Here is an 18012-nt window from a genome sequence, read left to right on the forward strand (position 1 = left end):
CTTGCTAGGGCCAACCAGGATGCTCTGGCCTCATGCCTAGGGTTTTATATAACTTCAGTGTGCAGGATTCTGACTTCCAAACCACAGAGGAAAAAATACTGGATATAAGTTATTGATTTGTATGGTCTTAATTCATTTTTAAATACCCCATTTTCTCAATTCTAAGATTTTTTTCAATTTTATTTTCCTTGTCTGAAACCTAAACATACACATTTAAGTTTGTTTTCTAGCTCTAGGCTTTACTTGAGAACACTGTCAATAATCTGATGGTATCTTAGACATGTATAACTTCCTATATAGTATAGAACAGAGATAGAAATTGATAATAGCTTGGGTCTGGAAAGATGGCTCAGTGGTTAAGAGTACTGGCTGCTCTTCCAGAGGACCCAGATTCAGTTCCAAGCACCCACAGTTTGCAACTGTCTGTAACTGTGGTTTCTGGGGATTTGATACCTTATTCTGGCCTCCAAGGAAACCAGGCATGCACATGGTGACAGTTTACACGAAGGCAAAACACCCATAATTATTAAATAATTTATTTAATTTAGAAGGTTTGATAATATCAGAGGAATAGAATCACAGATGAACAGATTTGCTTCTTTGAATGTTTATGAATTCTCAAAATGTCTGCCACGTTTCTGTAATTATGAGGGAAAACACAAGGTACCAGGAAAACAATCCAGTGATACGTTTTGTGCCTTTGCCCTGTGAGTGCCATCATAGTGCCAGATCGTTTCACTGTCTGTGCGTAGGTCTGGCCCACTAGACAGACACAGCCTGCTCCATAGCAACCCCAGTTCCTAGAAAGTGTAGGCGATACTCACCTGCTGTACTCATGCCTCAGCTGTCTGCCTTTAATTCAGTGTTGGCACACTCAGTCCTTCCCAGTGGTGAGTGAGTGATTTCTTTTATCCCTACCATCTTTCACCTCTCTCACTGTGTATGCATACTGCTACTCCATTGGCAGCCACTGTCTCAGGATCCTTAGTTGCCTTAGAGCCTGTGCCTCCATAGCTCATCTAGAGGGAAACCCAGTTCTCTGTCTGTATTCTTCCAGAGCTGCAGTCCTCCATCCTACCACTTTCTCTCTGTCCCATCTCTTCCCCTGTTCTGCCCTAAGGCCCTTGGTCATGTCTCCCACAGCTCTTGTCTCTTTCCCCTTGTCTGTTTCCAGCTTCTTAAGAGCTTTATTAGCATCCATTCATTCTTCTACTTCCCCTTTAACATGACATGTACACCTCCCTGTTATCCCTGCCAACAATGGTAACAATGGAAGAAAACAGTAAAATACATTACCATCTCCTGTGGAGGAAATGAAACAGGATGGATGCTCTTCCAACTGAAGAGCAGGAAGGTGTGGACTGCTTTATGGAAATGACGAAATTTTGTGTGAGGATCTGAACAATTTAGTAGTGCCAGGTACACTAGACCTGGGAACTAGAAATCTGAAGCAAAGCAAAGAGCAAGTACAAAGGCCCTAGGACAGAAACACCCAAGGTGCTTGAGTGGGGTAGGAGGCCAGTGGTGGTCAGGTCCTCTGGAGTTTAGATGAGGGAGGAAGACTGTGAAGAGCCTCTGAATGCTCATGTGATTTAGATTAAGCAGCATGGGTCATCCACAAGCCATATGTTGTCATTAATAAGGTGTGGCTAGCAGTGTAGCCTCTAGGTTCTGGCTAAGGCTGGAAGCACAGGCATCCTCGTCCCATTCATATACACTCAGCATGATGACCAAAATTTTGCACATATTGTGTCTTTGGCACCCACCTCACAAAATAAATAAATACACAACTAAATAAATAAATAATCCAATGATGTCTTAGTTACTTTTCCATTTTCTATAAAGAGACACCATGCTGAAAGCACCATATAGAAGGAAGAGTTTATTAGGGCTTACAGGTCCAGAGGGTTAGAGTCCATGACCATCATGGCAGGTAGCATTACAGCAAGCAGGCATGGCACTGGAGCAGTAGCTGGGAGCTCACATCTTGAGACAGCAGCCATGAGATAGAGGGAGATCTAACTGGGAATGGCATGGGGTTTTGAAACCTTACCCCGAGTGACACACCTTTTCCAACAAGGACACACGTCCTAATCCTTCCTGAACAGTTCAAACTATTGGGGACCAAGCATTTAAACATACAATCCTGTGGAGACCATTCTCAAACTGTCACATTCCACTCCCTGACCCCCATACATGAGAGTGGCCATATCAGAATGCAATCTGCCTTCAGTCCAACTTGAAAAGTTCCCATAGTCTTTCATGGTCTCCATATAGTTTAAAAGGCCAAAGTTCAAAATCTCTTCTGAGACTCAAGGCAATCTCTTAATTGTAATCCCATGTAAGTTACAAAAGCAAATGTAATACTTCCAACATTCAATGGCACAGAATATACATTTACTATTCCAAAGTGGGGGGATCAGGGCATAGTGAGGAAATAATGGGATACTGAAGCCTGGCAGGGCAAACTCCAAATCCTGTAACTCTGTGTCTGATGTTAAGAAGTCAGATGGCTCTGTCCTTCCAGTTTTACTGACTGAAGCATGTATTAGCCATGAGGGCCATTCCCATTCAAGCCTCCACAGACAACTTTGGGAAACACACCCAGTCACTGAACATACCCTAGTCCATGGGTTATGTCCTTAAAGTCTGCTTTTACCCATTTCTTAGTGTGTTACATGTGTGTTCTTCTATTTCCTCAGGTAGGAAGCCATTTGATTAATTCCTGTTTCTCTCTGTGTGAAATGAAGATAGCGTCTTCCTAACAGAACTGTCAGTGACAATTTGTCAATGGCAGAATGAGCTACATTTGTGCAGAAGGTTCAACACACACAGGACACTCAGCCATAGACTCTAATTTCCTCAAGTTGTCAATAGTATGATTTATATTAGCTGAATACGGAATTTTAAACTTGGGCTTTTCATTTCTAGGCAAACAATGGCCACCTTTTTCTACAGATCTATAAATTAATGTAGGTGATTCCAAACAATCAGCAATGTAGAATGATGGAGTAGCCATGTGCAAATGATGTTAATTGGACATAGTTTTCATCAATTGCACATGAGTTATGTGTATAGAGCTGGGAAGAGCAAACAGCCCTGTTTTTCCTCCAGAACACACACCTGCTGAGCTGCTCTGTTTACTTGAGGGTTTTGATTCCTTTTGTAGTTTCCTAACAAGATTGTGGCTCAGGTAGCCTGTGATGTTCTTCAGCTGCTGGTTTCCTACTGGGAAAAGCTTCAGATGTATGAAACTGCTCTACCGCGAAAAATGGCCGAAGTAAGTCCTTTATCTGTAATGCTAAAGCATCCGCATTTCCTTCTTAATAATGTATTTGATATCTAATTAACTGTAGATCCTCAAATAATTGTTAGAGAAGCAACTATTAAACTGCCATGTGAGCCCCGTTTTCAGGCAGTGTTGGCTGGCTCTTCTCAGCTGCAATTCTAGGCACTGTGCAAAGAAGCTTGCAGTGTTCCAGGGCAGAGGCTGATGCTTGGAGAGTTTGAAAGGCAGACACAACCACAACAAAGAGACCTTTTGTAGGTTGGGCTTTATTCATTGAGAGTAATTTGGATGGTGCCAACAAGGAGTAGGCAGCTGGTGTAATGCCTTCCTTGCAGGGCGGGGCCTGGCTGTTGTGTAAAGCAGGAGTTGTTCCCAGACTAAAGCCTTGGGCCACACTTGCTGCTATGGCATGGCTACTCATCAGTAATGAGATCAGTTCAGTGTTGACCTCTGAGGGGGAGGTGGCTAGGAGAGGAGGCAGGAGTAACAGGAAGTACTCAACCACAGCTTCTTGGAGATTGGTACAGCCAAGGGGTCTTTGCTCAGAGCCTAGCAGAGACTAGCTCTCAGGTGCCTGTGACAAGGCACACCCATGCCTGGCAGTTTTTATAACTGTACTTCTTCAAGCAAGCCCTGTTCTTTACCCATCCAGTGGAGACTGAGGAAATTTGATTTGTCCCCATGACAGATGGCGGGGAGAGAGAAGAAGTGATGCAGATTCATTTCCTCCCTGCCCTAGACAGACTTCATTGGTTGAGATGGCTTTGTTCTCTCAGAATCACATCAAGAGTCACAAGTGGTTTTTGACCTGACGTGACCTGGAGTGAAATAGACCTTTTACTCTGCTGCAGAATGTAAAGTTGGGGTTAGTGTCACTGTGTAATTATCCAAACAGGATACCTGTGAGAATGAATGGCATGCTGTGATGTGGGAACAGGAGGTGGAGACCTGTGCTAATTTATAATAGCAAATGGGGACCTTTTCATAATTATTTTTGAAAACTTTTTTTTTTTTTTACTCCACTAGAAATGTAGGACTAAAAGTAGGTATTATGTGACTATAGAGGGAACTATTCCTTCCCTTGAGGTCTCGATCTCCCACCAAAGAAGTAGAAACCATTACATATTATTATTTTCAGATCTCCTACAACTGGCCCTATTATCGCCCAGTGAGTGTTTAGCTATGTTTAGTTGCAAGGATTCTTAACATACAGCTTCCAAACTATCATGGTCTGCTTGATTGGGTTTTATCTTTTGTGCAGATTCTCGTGGCCACAATTGCATTTCTTTTACCAAGTGCAGAATACTCCTCAGTGGAAACAGATAAAAAGGTAAGTGACATATTAGGTAGTTTTCACCACAGTTATTTTTAAATATAAGACTAATTTTACAAATGATGGCATCATTTATTACATCCTTGGCTTTACCATTCTTTCCTATGAAAGCCATTTTACTTTGCATTTGTGTGTCCATTGAATATTGAACAGGGACAATCCTGTTTATTTTTACATGCAGTGAGTCCTAAGGGACATAGAGTGAGATTCTGGATATATTTCTTCTTCTAGTTTATTGTGTCCTTGCTCCTCTGCCTCTTGGACTGGTGCATGGCTCTGCCTCTGAATGCCCTTCTCCACCCGGTGTCCACGGTGGTCCTGGAGGAGCTGCACCCACCCCGGGCTCCCTTGCTGGATTATATCTATAGGGTGAGTCTCCTTTAAGCCTTGAGCACAGATGGTGGACCTACGGATTAAAAATCACCAAAATGTTGTACATTTTGTACATTTATGTATTTGTGCCTTCTGAAAAAGACCAGTGGAAGGTTAAGTATTTGGAAAGAAATGAATAATTAATGAACAAGCAGAACAGATGCAATTGCAGAAAGCCAGTAGTTGCCAAGGTGAAGATGCATACATTTCACATGACTGTCATCGTTAAACAATTGCTGTTTGATCAGAATGCCCCCAGTCTCCATGGCACATGATCTCTGCCTACTTAACTTCAAAATGGTCTGTTTATATTATAGGAGGGTCTGCAGTATCCAGAGGTCTGTTTTTCAGAGTAAGAAAAGAAAACCATAATGCTTCTAGTAATCTCTTTGCCTTAAAGAAACCTCAAGGGGCAGGTGTGGTGGTGCATGCTTGTAATCCCAGCACTTGGGAGCATGAGAGCAAAAGGGTTGCCTTGAGTTCAACATAATGAAACCCCGTCTCACAACCAGAACCAAACCAAAACTAAAAGGACACAGAGGGAAAAAATCCTTTGGATAGGAGTTAAGAAATCTCACTTTGTGAGAGGTGAGAGACTTTAAAATCTGTATTCAATTTACTTTTCTTTAATTATGCTTTGAAACTGATATTAAATTATCCCTTATAATATATGGGTTCATATGTTGTACTGATTTAAACTCAGGTTGTGGTCACCCCGCCCTCTACCATGAGGGCTTTCCCACAGCCATCTTTCATCTCCTGGGCTGGCTCCTTCCATCTGTGTTGCCTTTGGAGGCTGACAGACTGAGGTGTGTGTAATCCCACATGAACAGAAACCTTCTCACTTATGCTTCCTGTGTGCCCTGAGAATGTAGGTATTACTACTGACTTGCTTGTAGCACAAAGATAGTTAAGAATGGAAAGAACCCCATATTTTGACATGTTCCTAAGTAGGAGTCCTGTCTCCTGGGCACTGTGGGGAGCTGGACAGTTTGTCAGAGGTCAGGAGGTGGTGGCATACTGAATGCCACCCCTGTCTATTCTCAGGTTCTGCACTGCTGCGTCTGTGGCTCAAGTACTTACACACAACAAAGTCACTACACCCTGACCTTGGCTGACTTGTCATCCACGGATTATGACCCCTTCCTACCTCTGGCAAATGTGAGGAACTCCGAGCCGGTCCAGTACCATTCATCAGCAGACCTGGGGAACCTGCTCACTGTGGAAGAGGGTGCGTATGTCTACAAACATACAATTTTATGGGCAGGAAGAGGTAAGACTGTAGTCTTGTCCATGCTTGTGTTTTGAGTTTGTTTTGAATCTACTTGTTAAAGTCCTGGTTTATAGGCTTTCTTGTGGCAAACTACCGTCCCTGTTTATTCCTCTTTTTGCCTGTTATTTTTGCTCCTCTTTTTTTTTTTTTTCATCTTAAATTATTCACATGGTTCTGTATTACTGAAAATCACTTGTTTCATACTCATGGAATACAAAAACAAACAAACAAACAAAAGGGTTATTTTTCTAACCCCAAGAAGTTGTATGTCTGGTGGGGGAGATAGGATGATACTGGGCTGGCAGCATCTTCAGGATTCCCATAGTGAAGAAGTAGCTAGACACAGCAGGGGGGAGGGCAGGCTTTGAAGGAGCTCATAGGGTACCCCAGAGTGGAAGCCCCCAAGAAAACTGGGAACTCACTTGCCCCCACTTGGGATGTGTTCCTGTGGCAGACAAGTCTGCAGAGAGTGTTAGGACTTGGCTGCTGAATTTCCTCCTCAGCCAGTGCTCCAAATGAGAAGCACTCAATCTAAGACTTGGAATATGAGTCTGAAAGTGAGCACAGGTCACTATAAGTGAGGCAAATTTTCATGAAACTAAACACATATAAATTTGTAAAATGGTAGATACCAGTTTATTAATGTGTTTTATTAATGCCCATTTCCTGGTTGTGGTATTGTGCTGTATAGGTAAGATGTTACCCCTGAGCTGAAGGGTTTTTAAGATCTCTTTTATTTCGTATTACTGTGTATGAATCTTCAACTTACTCAATTAAAGCTTGAACATGTGGCTACAGAGTAGTATATCATCACCCAAGGAAACTGCATAAAGCTTTTAAGTTTGAAAGCTAGGCCCAAGAATGGAACGTCATGGCAAAGCATCCTTAAGGGAAAAGCAGTGAGAGGCTAGCACCAAGTAAGTAAAGTCAGGGATGTGGAAAAGGACCAACATAGAGTCACTAGAGGTCATTCTTCAACATCAAGGTCAGAGAGTGAGTTGTCCAGAAGCAGTTAGTAGTGCTGGGTGCTTTAAGAAGCCCAGGGAAAAGGGAGAGAGCAGGAAAAGGGCTGTTTTGTAAGGAAGTGTTTAGATATGGACTTTATCAGAACACTCAGTCCAGGGTGGCTTATGTAACTAGATAGCATGAGTTGGTGACCACTCAAACTTGAGACAGACACCTCTTGGGGGCAGGCTGTGATCAGGTGAGAGTGCAGAGTGTATGGTGCGCCCTAAAATAGGTTCACTTCCCTGGATTGACTTAGGCCATTACCTATTCTTGATATAATGACTAGTTTTGAATAGAATTTTAATCAAGATACACAGTCAAGCCATCTGTGAGCATGTGTGCTCAGATTGATCACTGTTAATAACTACTTAAAATAGAAGGAGGGGAAGGGCTTCAGGAGGTAAGAGGTCAAGCTTTGTACTTCCTCTAGGAATTTAGAGACAAGAAGATACTTGGAATCATTTCCTTTTTCATAGTTTGTGGAAGCCCTGAGCTGGTTTTGTCACTGGTTGAATCCAGATCATCTCCAGTTCTCAGGGAATGTACAGGACGTAGACTTAGCTGAGATGTGGCAGGAGAAGAGGTCAGGGTTTCACACGTGCTCCTTTTCCTGACTTCAGTACTAGACCCATTTGGGGTTTATTAGATGTGTTGTCGTGTCAGAGTCTCTGATATGACTCCAAGTCATTCTCCATTGTAGAATTCAAGTATTCACAAAATACAAATCAAAAGCACAGCCTCTGTGAGCAGAGGAAGAGGGAAGGTGGATTTCCAGCTAGTGTTTTCTTCCTTGGCCCTTTGTCATCTTGTACCTTTACCGGTAGTTTTATGCCTGCCCTGCTGTCATGGCAACGGCGTGTTTCCCATTATGAACTGTGAACTCCCGGCTGGTTTCATGTGAGCCTCTGGGGCAACAACATTTCTTAGCTGGAGCATTCAATTTCTTAGTTGTGTAGAAATCTTATATATTTCTCTTAGGTTGTGGGAAAAAGTTTAGGAAGAGATGTAAATGGCCACTTGTGTGACATTTTATTGGGTATAGATTTCATGTACATTGAAAAATTTGATAAGAAACCCAAGAAAATTCAAGGTGATCTTATTCTCTTCACTCATTGCTCAGAACTTCTCAAATTTCAGAGATTTGTTTCTTTCTAGGGTTTTTATATAGCACAAAACAATATGTTATATGTAAGCTGGTTAGGTAATGTCTAAAGCTAAAAGTATTACATATTTATATATAGTTATATATTTATATATATTATAAAGTTATATATTTACAGTGATTTATGTGTTAATATTTGATTGTTCACATTGTGATTTTAAAAGCCAGGTACTTCCTAATACTCTTAGCTCAAATTATAAACCTTAATTTAAATACTTAGATCTTTTCCCATAAAATTTTAAAAGTTACATTTTCACTTGTTATCAAATTGATGCATCAAGTTTTATAAATTAGTAGATTGAAATTTCCTCAGTTACTCTCAGCCTGAAGTACTCATTTCAGTTTCTAGTTATAGCTTTAGTATGCCTGCCTTTTCATTTTACCTCATTCTGTAAAGCCCTGCTACTTAGGCTGTGGTCACAGACTTTGTATACATTGAAGTTAAAATTGTATAAGTCAGTTGCTCTGGATCCTAAATCATCAAGAACAAATTTAGTTAAGTTCTTCTAATTGCCTCCATGATTTATTAATATGTCAAATTCTCTTAAATATTTTAAGTGCCCTAATAGCAAAACATAAATTGTCTCAATGATTATTAAACAAATTGCTTCCAATCTTTAAACGTAACCCTGAGGTTTATTAATGTCCTTATTAGGTCTATATTCATCCAACAGAAGAGTGCCACAGTCACCTCCCTGGCCAACTTTCTGGCCCCAACTGTCCCTCCAACCTGGTTTTTGCCCTCCTTTGAGCCCCGAATCTTTATCTGTCTAGCATGGGATGCTTCTCTTTGGCTTATTCCTTTCTCTCTGCAGACTGTTTAAAGTCCCTTCAGAGTGATAGCTTAATCTTTTTTTTTTTTTTTTTTTTTTTTTTTTAAATTTTTCGAGACAGGGTTTCTCTGTGTAGCTTTGCACCTTTCCTGGATCTTGCTCTGTAGATCAGGCTGGCCTAGAACTCACAAAGATCCGCCTGGCTCTGCCTCCCAAGTGCTGGGATTAAAGGCGTGCGCCACCACTGCCCAGCCTGTTTCAACTATCTTTTAATTCAAATAGAATTAGTGTCAAAAGGAAAAGCAGTCTCACAGTTAAAAATCAAACATTCAGCTGGATGTAATGTTTAATCATCTTTAATCCCGGTATAGGCAAGTGGATCTCTATGAGTTCCAGACCAACCTGGCCTGACTAATGAGTTCTAGGCCAGGCAATGCTACATAGTGGCACCCTGTCTCCAAAAACAAAACAAAACAAAAATCAAATATTGAAACTATTGACAGAAATCTTGTGGTGGCCCCACTGTCTCCTCCCATTTCCTTCTGCTGTTCACAGAGAAGAAGAGGAGAAGTGTGGAGCTGATCCCCCTCACTGCACGCATGGTGATGGCCCACCTGGTGAACCACCTAGGCCACTACCCACTGAGTGGAGGCCCTGCCGTGCTGCACAGCCTGGTCAGCGAGAACCATGACAATGCCCACGTGGAAGGTGCTGAGCTGTCCTCGGAGGTGTTCAGGAGCCCAAACCTGCAGCTCTTCGTATTTAATGATAGCACCCTCATCTCCTACCTTCAGACACCTGCAGAAGGACCAGATGGAGGGACTTCAGGGGCTTCCCTCTCAGATGTGAGAGTCATTGTGAGGGATATCTCAGGGAAGTACTCTTGGGATGGCAAGGTTTTATATGGACCTCTGGAAGGCCACTTGGCACCCAGTGGAAGGAATCCCTCATTTCAGATTTCTGGCTGGCATCAACACACATGCGGACCTCAGAAAGATTTGTCTCACAGTGAGGAAGGAGATGATGCGCTTGACAAATTACTTGAAAACATTGGCCATTCAAGCCCCGAATGCCTTTTACCATCACAACTAAATCTAAATGAGCCTTCCCCACCCCCATGTGGGATGAACTGTGATCAAGAGAAGGAAATCATTGAGGTCATCCTGCGCCAGAACATACAGGAAGATGAGTATATTCAGAGGTGTAACTCTAATTCTGCAGTGAAGGTCACCAGCCAAGGGCAGCCCTCACCAGTGGAGCCCCGAGGACCCTTTTATTTCTGCAGGTTGTTGCTTGATGACCTGGGAATGAATTCCTGGGACAGAAGGTAACAGTGCTCTGAATGTTTTATCATTATTTCCATGTGAGGGTTCTTCTTTTATCAATTTGAGGTTAAAGAATAAGAAATGGAGGTTTTTCTGGATTTGAATATTTACAGATTATTTTTAGCTACTGGATTACAGCTAGAAATAAAATTGAATGTGCTATACTGGTATTCAGATTGAATTCCAAATACCTGTCAGTCATTTGAAAGCACATGAAGCATTGTCTTCCTTCTTGTGTCCCTGACCATTACTATTTCTGTTTTCATACAAGATGCAAATGGACTGCTAAGGTGAGGAAACCACTGTCTAGTCACAGGATTGTGAGGGATGTCAACTTGATTCACCTCAGACAAAGGACAGAGTGGCACAGGAGGCCAAGAGGAGTAATTTGATCCAGTGGGCAGTGTAGGCAGTGCTGGAAATCTCAGAGAAGAGGATGGGTTTCAGCTGGACCTGATAGTGGAGGGGAGCTTTGGAGACAGGGTGGGGAAGAGATTCCCAGAGCCAACATTAAGAACAGACATAAACACACACACACACACACACACACACACACACACACACACACACACACACACACACAAGGGGCATTCTGTTGACTGAAGAGCTTTCCAGTGTCACTAGAAGGCAATGGGATACAGTGGGATTGTTATGTCTGCATACTCCAGGGTATTGGAGCTCATTTTGAAGACTTCTGAATTAGTTATTTTTCTTTTGCTATGATAAAACCCTATGGGTAAGGCAATTTATGGAAGAAAGAGTTTATTTTGGACATATGGTTCCAGATGCTTAGGGGCCATAATGGCAGGAACAGCAGGTGGCAGACATGACAGCTGGACAACAGCTGAGAACTCACATCTGTTTGATAACAGGAAGCTGAGAGTGCACTGGAAATATCACATGGCTTTTGAAATCTCAAAGCCTGCCCCCAGTGACATACTCCCTCCAGCAAGGCCACATCTCCTAAACTTAACTAAACAAGACCACCAAACTAGGGAACAAGTATTCAAATGCCCAAGAATATGAGGGACATCTCGTTCACACAACTATGTTATCTATTTCAGTTTTTCAGTGAATGAGATAGTAGATGGATAGATGATGGCTGTCTTAGGGTCACTATTCTGTAAAGAGAGACCATGGCCATGGCAACTCTTATAAGGGAAAGCTTTTCACTGGGGCTGGCTTGCAGGTTCAGAGATTTTAGTTCATTGTCATGATGATGGGAAGCATGGTGGCACATGGGTAGACATGGTGCTGGAGAGGTGGCTTAGAGACATCTGGATCCTCAGGCAGCAGGAAGGGAGAGACACTGGGCCCGGCTTGAGCTTCTGAAACCCCAAAATCTACCCCCAGTGACACATTTGCTTTAACAAGGCCACACCTACCCCAGCAAGGACATAACTTTTCATAGCTCCATTTCCTGTGAGCCTATTCAAACTACCATAACAGCTATGTTTGGTAATGGGTCAGAAAGTAGCAAAGCTGGTCTGTGATTACATGGATTTCTTCTCCCATTCTTTTTTTTTTCTTTGTAGGAAGAATTTTCATTTGTTGAAGAAAAATTCAAAATTATTGAGAGAACTAAAGAATCTGGACTCACGGCAGTGGTATGTGAAAGTATACTAAACTATCTTTCCCTGTCTTTCTTTGTGAGCTCATGGTATCAAATACAGTTTCAGGAACGAAGGTACCTACAGAGACACCAGAGTATTTCTGTAGCCCAAAATCTGCTGATAATTGACCTTGACTGAACATTTGGTATTTTGTTTTGTTTGTTTTGTTTTTGAGATAGCAACTCTTTTAAGTGGCCAGGCTGGCCTACAACAAACATACTCTGTAGCCCAGTTAAGCCTTGAACAAGTAATCCTCCTGCCTCAGCTTCCAAGTAGTTGGGATCATAGACTTTCTTTAATTTAAAAACAAAAACAAAGCAAAACCTCCCATACCTTGTTCTCTTTTAACTTCATGGCCTCTTTTTCATTAATTGGTGTGTGTGTGTGTGTGTGTGTGTGTGTGTGTGTGTGTGTGTGTGTGTGTATGCACTTAGATCAAGTTCTCACTATATTTTATTCAGTACATTTTTCTTTCATGTATATGTGTGTGTATACATACATGCATGCATGCAGCCTACTGAGTCTATTTAGTGTTGTTTATATGTATTGTGTTTAAGGGTGACCACTTTGGAGTGATTTCTACAGTGGTTGAGCTGTATATTCCCATCAGCAATGAATAAAGCACCCTTAACCCTGACATCCTACCTTGTATTTCTTGATGATAGCCATTCTGACCGAGATGAGATAGAGTCTTAAAGCAGTTTTAATTGACATTTCTGTGGTGGCTAAAGATGTTGGGCACTTTTAAATTATTTAGAGGCCCCTTATATTTCTTCTTTTAAGAACTATCCTGTTCATTAAACTATTTGTTGATTTAGGGTTTGATGTTGAATTTAGTATTCTTTATATATCCTATATATTAGGCCCTATCTGACTTAGTTGTAAAAGGTTTTTGTTTTTTCTCATTCTGTAGCTCTCTCTTCAGGATGGTGATTTTCCCCCCTTGTTGTGCAAAAGCCTTTTGATTTTATATGATTCCATTAGATAGTTCTGGGATTATTTCCTCTGTTATTAGCAAATCCCTGTCTATTCTTTTGTCTTGAACTATTTTCTCTGGCAACTTCAGTCTAATATGTACTTTAGTCCATCATGAATTGATTTTTATGACATGAGTCATACACTTACAGACACACACACACACACACACACACAGACACACACACACACACACACACACACCCACACCTTTAAGAGGACTTAATGAAAAAATATCTTTGTCACAACACAGATGATGCAGTCATGGGGTCTTGATTTGGTTCATTTCCTTTGCCAGTTAAAGAATTAAAAAGCAGGAAAAATCTGAAGCACGACAGGCGGCCACAGAGAAATCTCAATCACCGCAGACAGACTGAGCAGTTGAAGAAAGTTGTGCATTGGGGGTGAGGAAACAGGACATGGCAGACACACAGAGAAAAAGACCCTCTGCAGAGCAGAGCGGGGATTAGGAAGCTGAAAATCCAGTATCTGCTTAAGGTCTTGGGGTTTTAAATGCTCTAAGAGTGTTCTTCCCTACCTTAGGGCTGGTCAATTTGAAGACAGATAGGATGCTTGATTGTTCCACACTGTTGTGTGGCATGTCCTGGTCCAGCCCTGAACTTATTGAGTCAGTCCAACAGTAGTGGGCCTGATGAGAGGCAGCTGCCAGGCCTTTGTCTCAAGTCAGGAGGCTGAGGAAGAAGCTGACCATCTTGGAAATTCACTACCTTTATTACCTTGCTTCTCTCTCTGCCTGCCAATAAGTCTGTCTCCCTCCTGGTCTCACCAAGGACTCAGCAGATAAAATCATATTAAGCTTACTTACAGCTATATGTCCTTTCACTTCTTCAGAAGCATTCAGAATTAAGATACATTAATTCATATGGACCATTATATAGGAATCAGAAGGCTATATTTTTTTTTCTTTTCTTCCTTCCCATGTATCTTTATCATCATTCATGGTTTCTTAGAGCCACACACATGTTGAAGCTTGTACTTGTTCTGTATGTTTTCTGAATGTTGGGAATGTGCCAGGGTGGCTGTACTGAGCCTCATTCTACCTGCAGAAGGTGATGTGAGGACCTCTCCTCCTGGCAACTCTACTGCTTTGCAGAGTGGTAAGCATCTTAGTTTCGAGAAATAAAATTAAAAGAAAAGAAAATATACAAGTTTAGATGATTCATTTGTGTTTGTAATTGAAAAAAGAACCCGTCCTTGGGGCGGATCCTGCAACTCCATTGGTATTTTAAATGGCTTCATTTCTTGATTCAAATAAAGCTTAATTTGAATTTCAAAAATGTTTAAAAGGTGCTTTGGACCCTACCATTTCTCTGTTGAGTCTTTCTCTCCTTGCTCTCTCCAGGACAGAGACTGGGCCCTCTGGAAAGTCCATGAGGGATTTCTGCAGGGCTCGGGCACTCACTCTTGCCCTTCAGTGCTAAACAAACAATCATTTGGACCCCAAACCCAGCTCTTCCAGCACACGCTGAATTATCCCTGCTTCTCCAGTGTTAAGTGAATGCACTGGTATCTTGTAATTGTAGCCAATTTGTTGAATGTTAATGCACTTTAGTTGCATGAGGTGCAATTGAATTAGCTCCCTGGGGTGCTGTTGCAGTAAAATATGGCTTTGGGTAGCTGATTGGCAATCTTCTGCCCTTTGATTAACCTTCACTTAAAGCCCCAACTCTTGGACTTATGTCGTGTTGGCCTGTAAATGCACATCTATTTATTTCATGGGAAAGGGTATTTTTTTAAGGTTGTCTTTTGAAAACCTGAGCTAAGTCTGATGGCTCTTTACCTGTAAAGAAATATATATAGCCTGTGCTATATAGATTGATCTGATACCAAGCAGAACACACCTTGTCCCCCAACTTTCAGGACATTTCCATTTATTCCCGATATCAGTTTATATCACTGTTGTTGGGGAACATTGCCTTCTTCACATGGTTTGAGAAAAAAAATAGTCTTGCAGCTAGGGTCTTTATACTGTATGTGATGGCTGGACATACAAATCACTGTGAGCTTTCTTGCCGCTGTGTGGTGAAGGAAATGGTAAAGTCATGTTTTTCTTTGTTTGGTTCTTAAAACCTGACAGCACAAGAAAATGGAACTATTCTGGTCTGTTCCTAATAAGAAAGAAAAAAGATGCATTCGAATGAGGAAAGCTGTGTTGTTGATTTTATGTATGTGTGTTCCTGAATTACCTGCTCCTTCATGCACTGCTTGTGCAGCTTGTAGATATGAAGTGCTGTTGATGTTGTAATTACCATTTCAAAAGCCTGGCGCTAATAAGGCCAGGCACAGTGTCTGCATCTTAGCAGGCTCTCTGCAGTGCTAATATTTTGGAGGATGTGAAATTTGATGAATGTTTACAACTAAAGGTCACCTTTCCTCACACCCACATCAGTCAGTCCTTCATTTGAGCTTAGCCCTCTGTGCTCCTCCACTGAGTAAATGAGGACTCAAGGACCCAGAATGGAAAAATCCTGGGCTTTAAGGATAAAACCCTGGTGTATTTCAGATAAACCTGTGGTTTTTTTTTTTTTTTTTTTTTTTTTTTTTATGTCAAGTCTATAGAACACAGAAAAATTGAATGCTAAGGACTTTTAAGTATGTAGAGAGAGTTTCGGAAAGAAATCAAGTAATGATGCTTGTTCTTTTTTTGAAGCAACCTTTTAGATAAAGGTTAGGATGTCTGCTACCGTCATCTAAGGTGCCAAATTATCACAGCTCCTGTGATAAGCCAATCATGTTTAGGGGGCCTTTCTTGTTGTCCCTTGCCTGTTTCTCAGGGCAGTTGTTGGTATGGCAATTCCTAGACTCCCTAAGGTCTTGACTACAGAATTGCCTACCTAGTCTCTGTAAGGTCCATCACTACCAAAAAAAAAAAAAAAAACAAAAAAAAAACACACCCTCTTTACAGCACCCCTTTGCATTTCCTAAAGTGGTGGCAGCTGTGCTGTTTGTTTACATGTTCAAATTGAGAGTTCTTTTTCTTCTCTTTCTGAACTTTTTGATTCTTCTTCACGTGTACGTATTTTATGAGAATGATGGCGGATGAATGATAGCTAATGAATAGGAGAAAATGCTCCTCCTGTGGTTTACGGACCTTTTTAGTTGAGCTTCAGTTAGCCTTGTTTAATAAGTAGAAAAATAACCATGAAGAAGGAAATATTTGAGAATTTGTTAAAATATGGAGTCCAGATCTACCAATTTGAATGTCTAATCGTATTACAGTGTTGAGATATTAAACAATTAGACAATAGAAACATTTCCGTATTGTTGAAGCACTTGATGCTTTTTCCTATGCAATTTTTCATGATGTAATGTGAATATGAGAAGGGTGGGGCTGCCCCGGAAGTGGGGATCTAATTCTTTTACCATTGAGGCTATGATAGAATAAAGCTCATGGACAATGGTGCTGTCGAATGAGGGGTTCTTGACTAAGCTGTATCTGAACAACAGTTAAGCTTTTATCTCCAAACTGTCACCACATTGCTTGATAGGGATCCAATCATTCTGTTACTTTACTCCACTGTATCATTTGTAAAAGTGTCGATTACACATTCACATATACTGTTATGTATCTGGTTAGTTTAACAGACCTAGCTAAGCTTGTACTATGCACCAAATACTATACTGGATATGGAAAAGAAAAGATGGACAGCTCTCCTTTCTTCAAAGTGAAAATTATGTTTATATGATTTAACAGGAGACTGCGACAAATCTATCACAGAGCAGGCAAATAGAGAGTTTATATATCCAAAAGACTCCTTCCAGAACAACTGTCCACTATATTTGGTGCCCTCAGAATAGTCAGAACATGTCCTTTCACAAAGAAAATACCTAACTGTTTCCATTTCTCATAAAGTCTTAGCATGTCTCATTGCCCCAGTCTTGAAACTACCTATATCCTTTCCTCAAAGTAGAGAAAATGAAATGTAGATACCTAGTTAGAATACATGTCAACTTGAAATGCTTTAAAGCAGTGGTTCTTAACCTTCCTAATGCTGTGACCCTTTAATACAGTTTTTCATGTTGTGGTGACCCCAGCCATAAAATTATTTTGTTGCTACTTCATAACTGTAATTTTGCTACGGTTATGAGTGGGGATGTAAATATGTGATATGCAGGATATCTTATATGGGACACCTGTGAAAGGGTTATTTGACCCCAAAGATAGGTTGAGAACCATTGCTTTAGAAGATAATGTTCTTCACCAAGCTTGGAAAGAACCTGATGGATGATGTGCTCTGATATCTGCTGTTTTAGTGTCTCCAGTGTCTGAGGTGTAGTCTCCTGTTTCATTAACCTTTGTTTCCTTTCAACCACTTCTGCCAAGCAGATGATACAGTAATAACACCGGTCTTACTAGGGGGCTTCCAGAATGCAAATAAGGTCATGCATTAACCACCTTAGAATAGTGACTGACCCCTAGTGAGCGCCATTAGGAGTCGTGGTGGCCATAACAGTAAAATAAAACTTTATATGTATATATCAACTCTAACTCCTTTAAATTTCAACATTTACAGCCGTGAGACACACAAGATAGCAGTGTTTTACATTGCTGAAGGTCAAGAAGACAAGTGTTCCATCTTAGCCAATGAACGAGGAAGCCAAGCATATGAAGACTTTGTTGCTGGTCTTGGATGGGAGGTAATTAACCTCATTCATTGTGTGGTTACCAACTGTCAGTATTTAAAGCAGACATGAATTGTGTGTGTTCTTAGGTATATTTTTACATTCAGATATAGCATGCATAGAGTTCTTGAAGAATGTATTGACCTTAAAAATCTGTTTGCTTCTTTTCAATATTCTATCTGGGGACTTTTGCTTCTCCTCAATATCTTTTCATTTGCTTTGCATCAGAACTGGATGGGCTCAGC

General features: G+C 41.1%; 1 protein-coding gene across 3 annotated transcripts in view; it reads left to right on the forward strand.

Moving 5' to 3' along the window:
* Positions 1 to 18012, forward strand: part of Ralgapa2 (Ral GTPase activating protein catalytic subunit alpha 2) — a 277458-nt gene that overhangs the window by 168263 nt on the left and 91183 nt on the right. For all 3 annotated transcript variants that reach the window (XM_036184593.1, XM_036184594.1, XM_036184595.1), the window contains 7 exons: positions 3170 to 3280; positions 4551 to 4619; positions 4854 to 4991; positions 6042 to 6225; positions 9766 to 10537; positions 12071 to 12142; positions 17659 to 17782. In XM_036184593.1, coding sequence (XP_036040486.1) covers positions 3170 to 3280; positions 4551 to 4619; positions 4854 to 4991; positions 6042 to 6225; positions 9766 to 10537; positions 12071 to 12142; positions 17659 to 17782 — 1470 coding nt within the window. The remainder of the gene's footprint in view (positions 1 to 3169; positions 3281 to 4550; positions 4620 to 4853; positions 4992 to 6041; positions 6226 to 9765; positions 10538 to 12070; positions 12143 to 17658; positions 17783 to 18012) is intronic.

The sequence above is a fragment of the Onychomys torridus genome, chromosome 4 (assembly GCF_903995425.1).
Source record: "Onychomys torridus chromosome 4, mOncTor1.1, whole genome shotgun sequence".
Taxonomy (NCBI): Eukaryota; Metazoa; Chordata; class Mammalia; order Rodentia; family Cricetidae; genus Onychomys; species Onychomys torridus.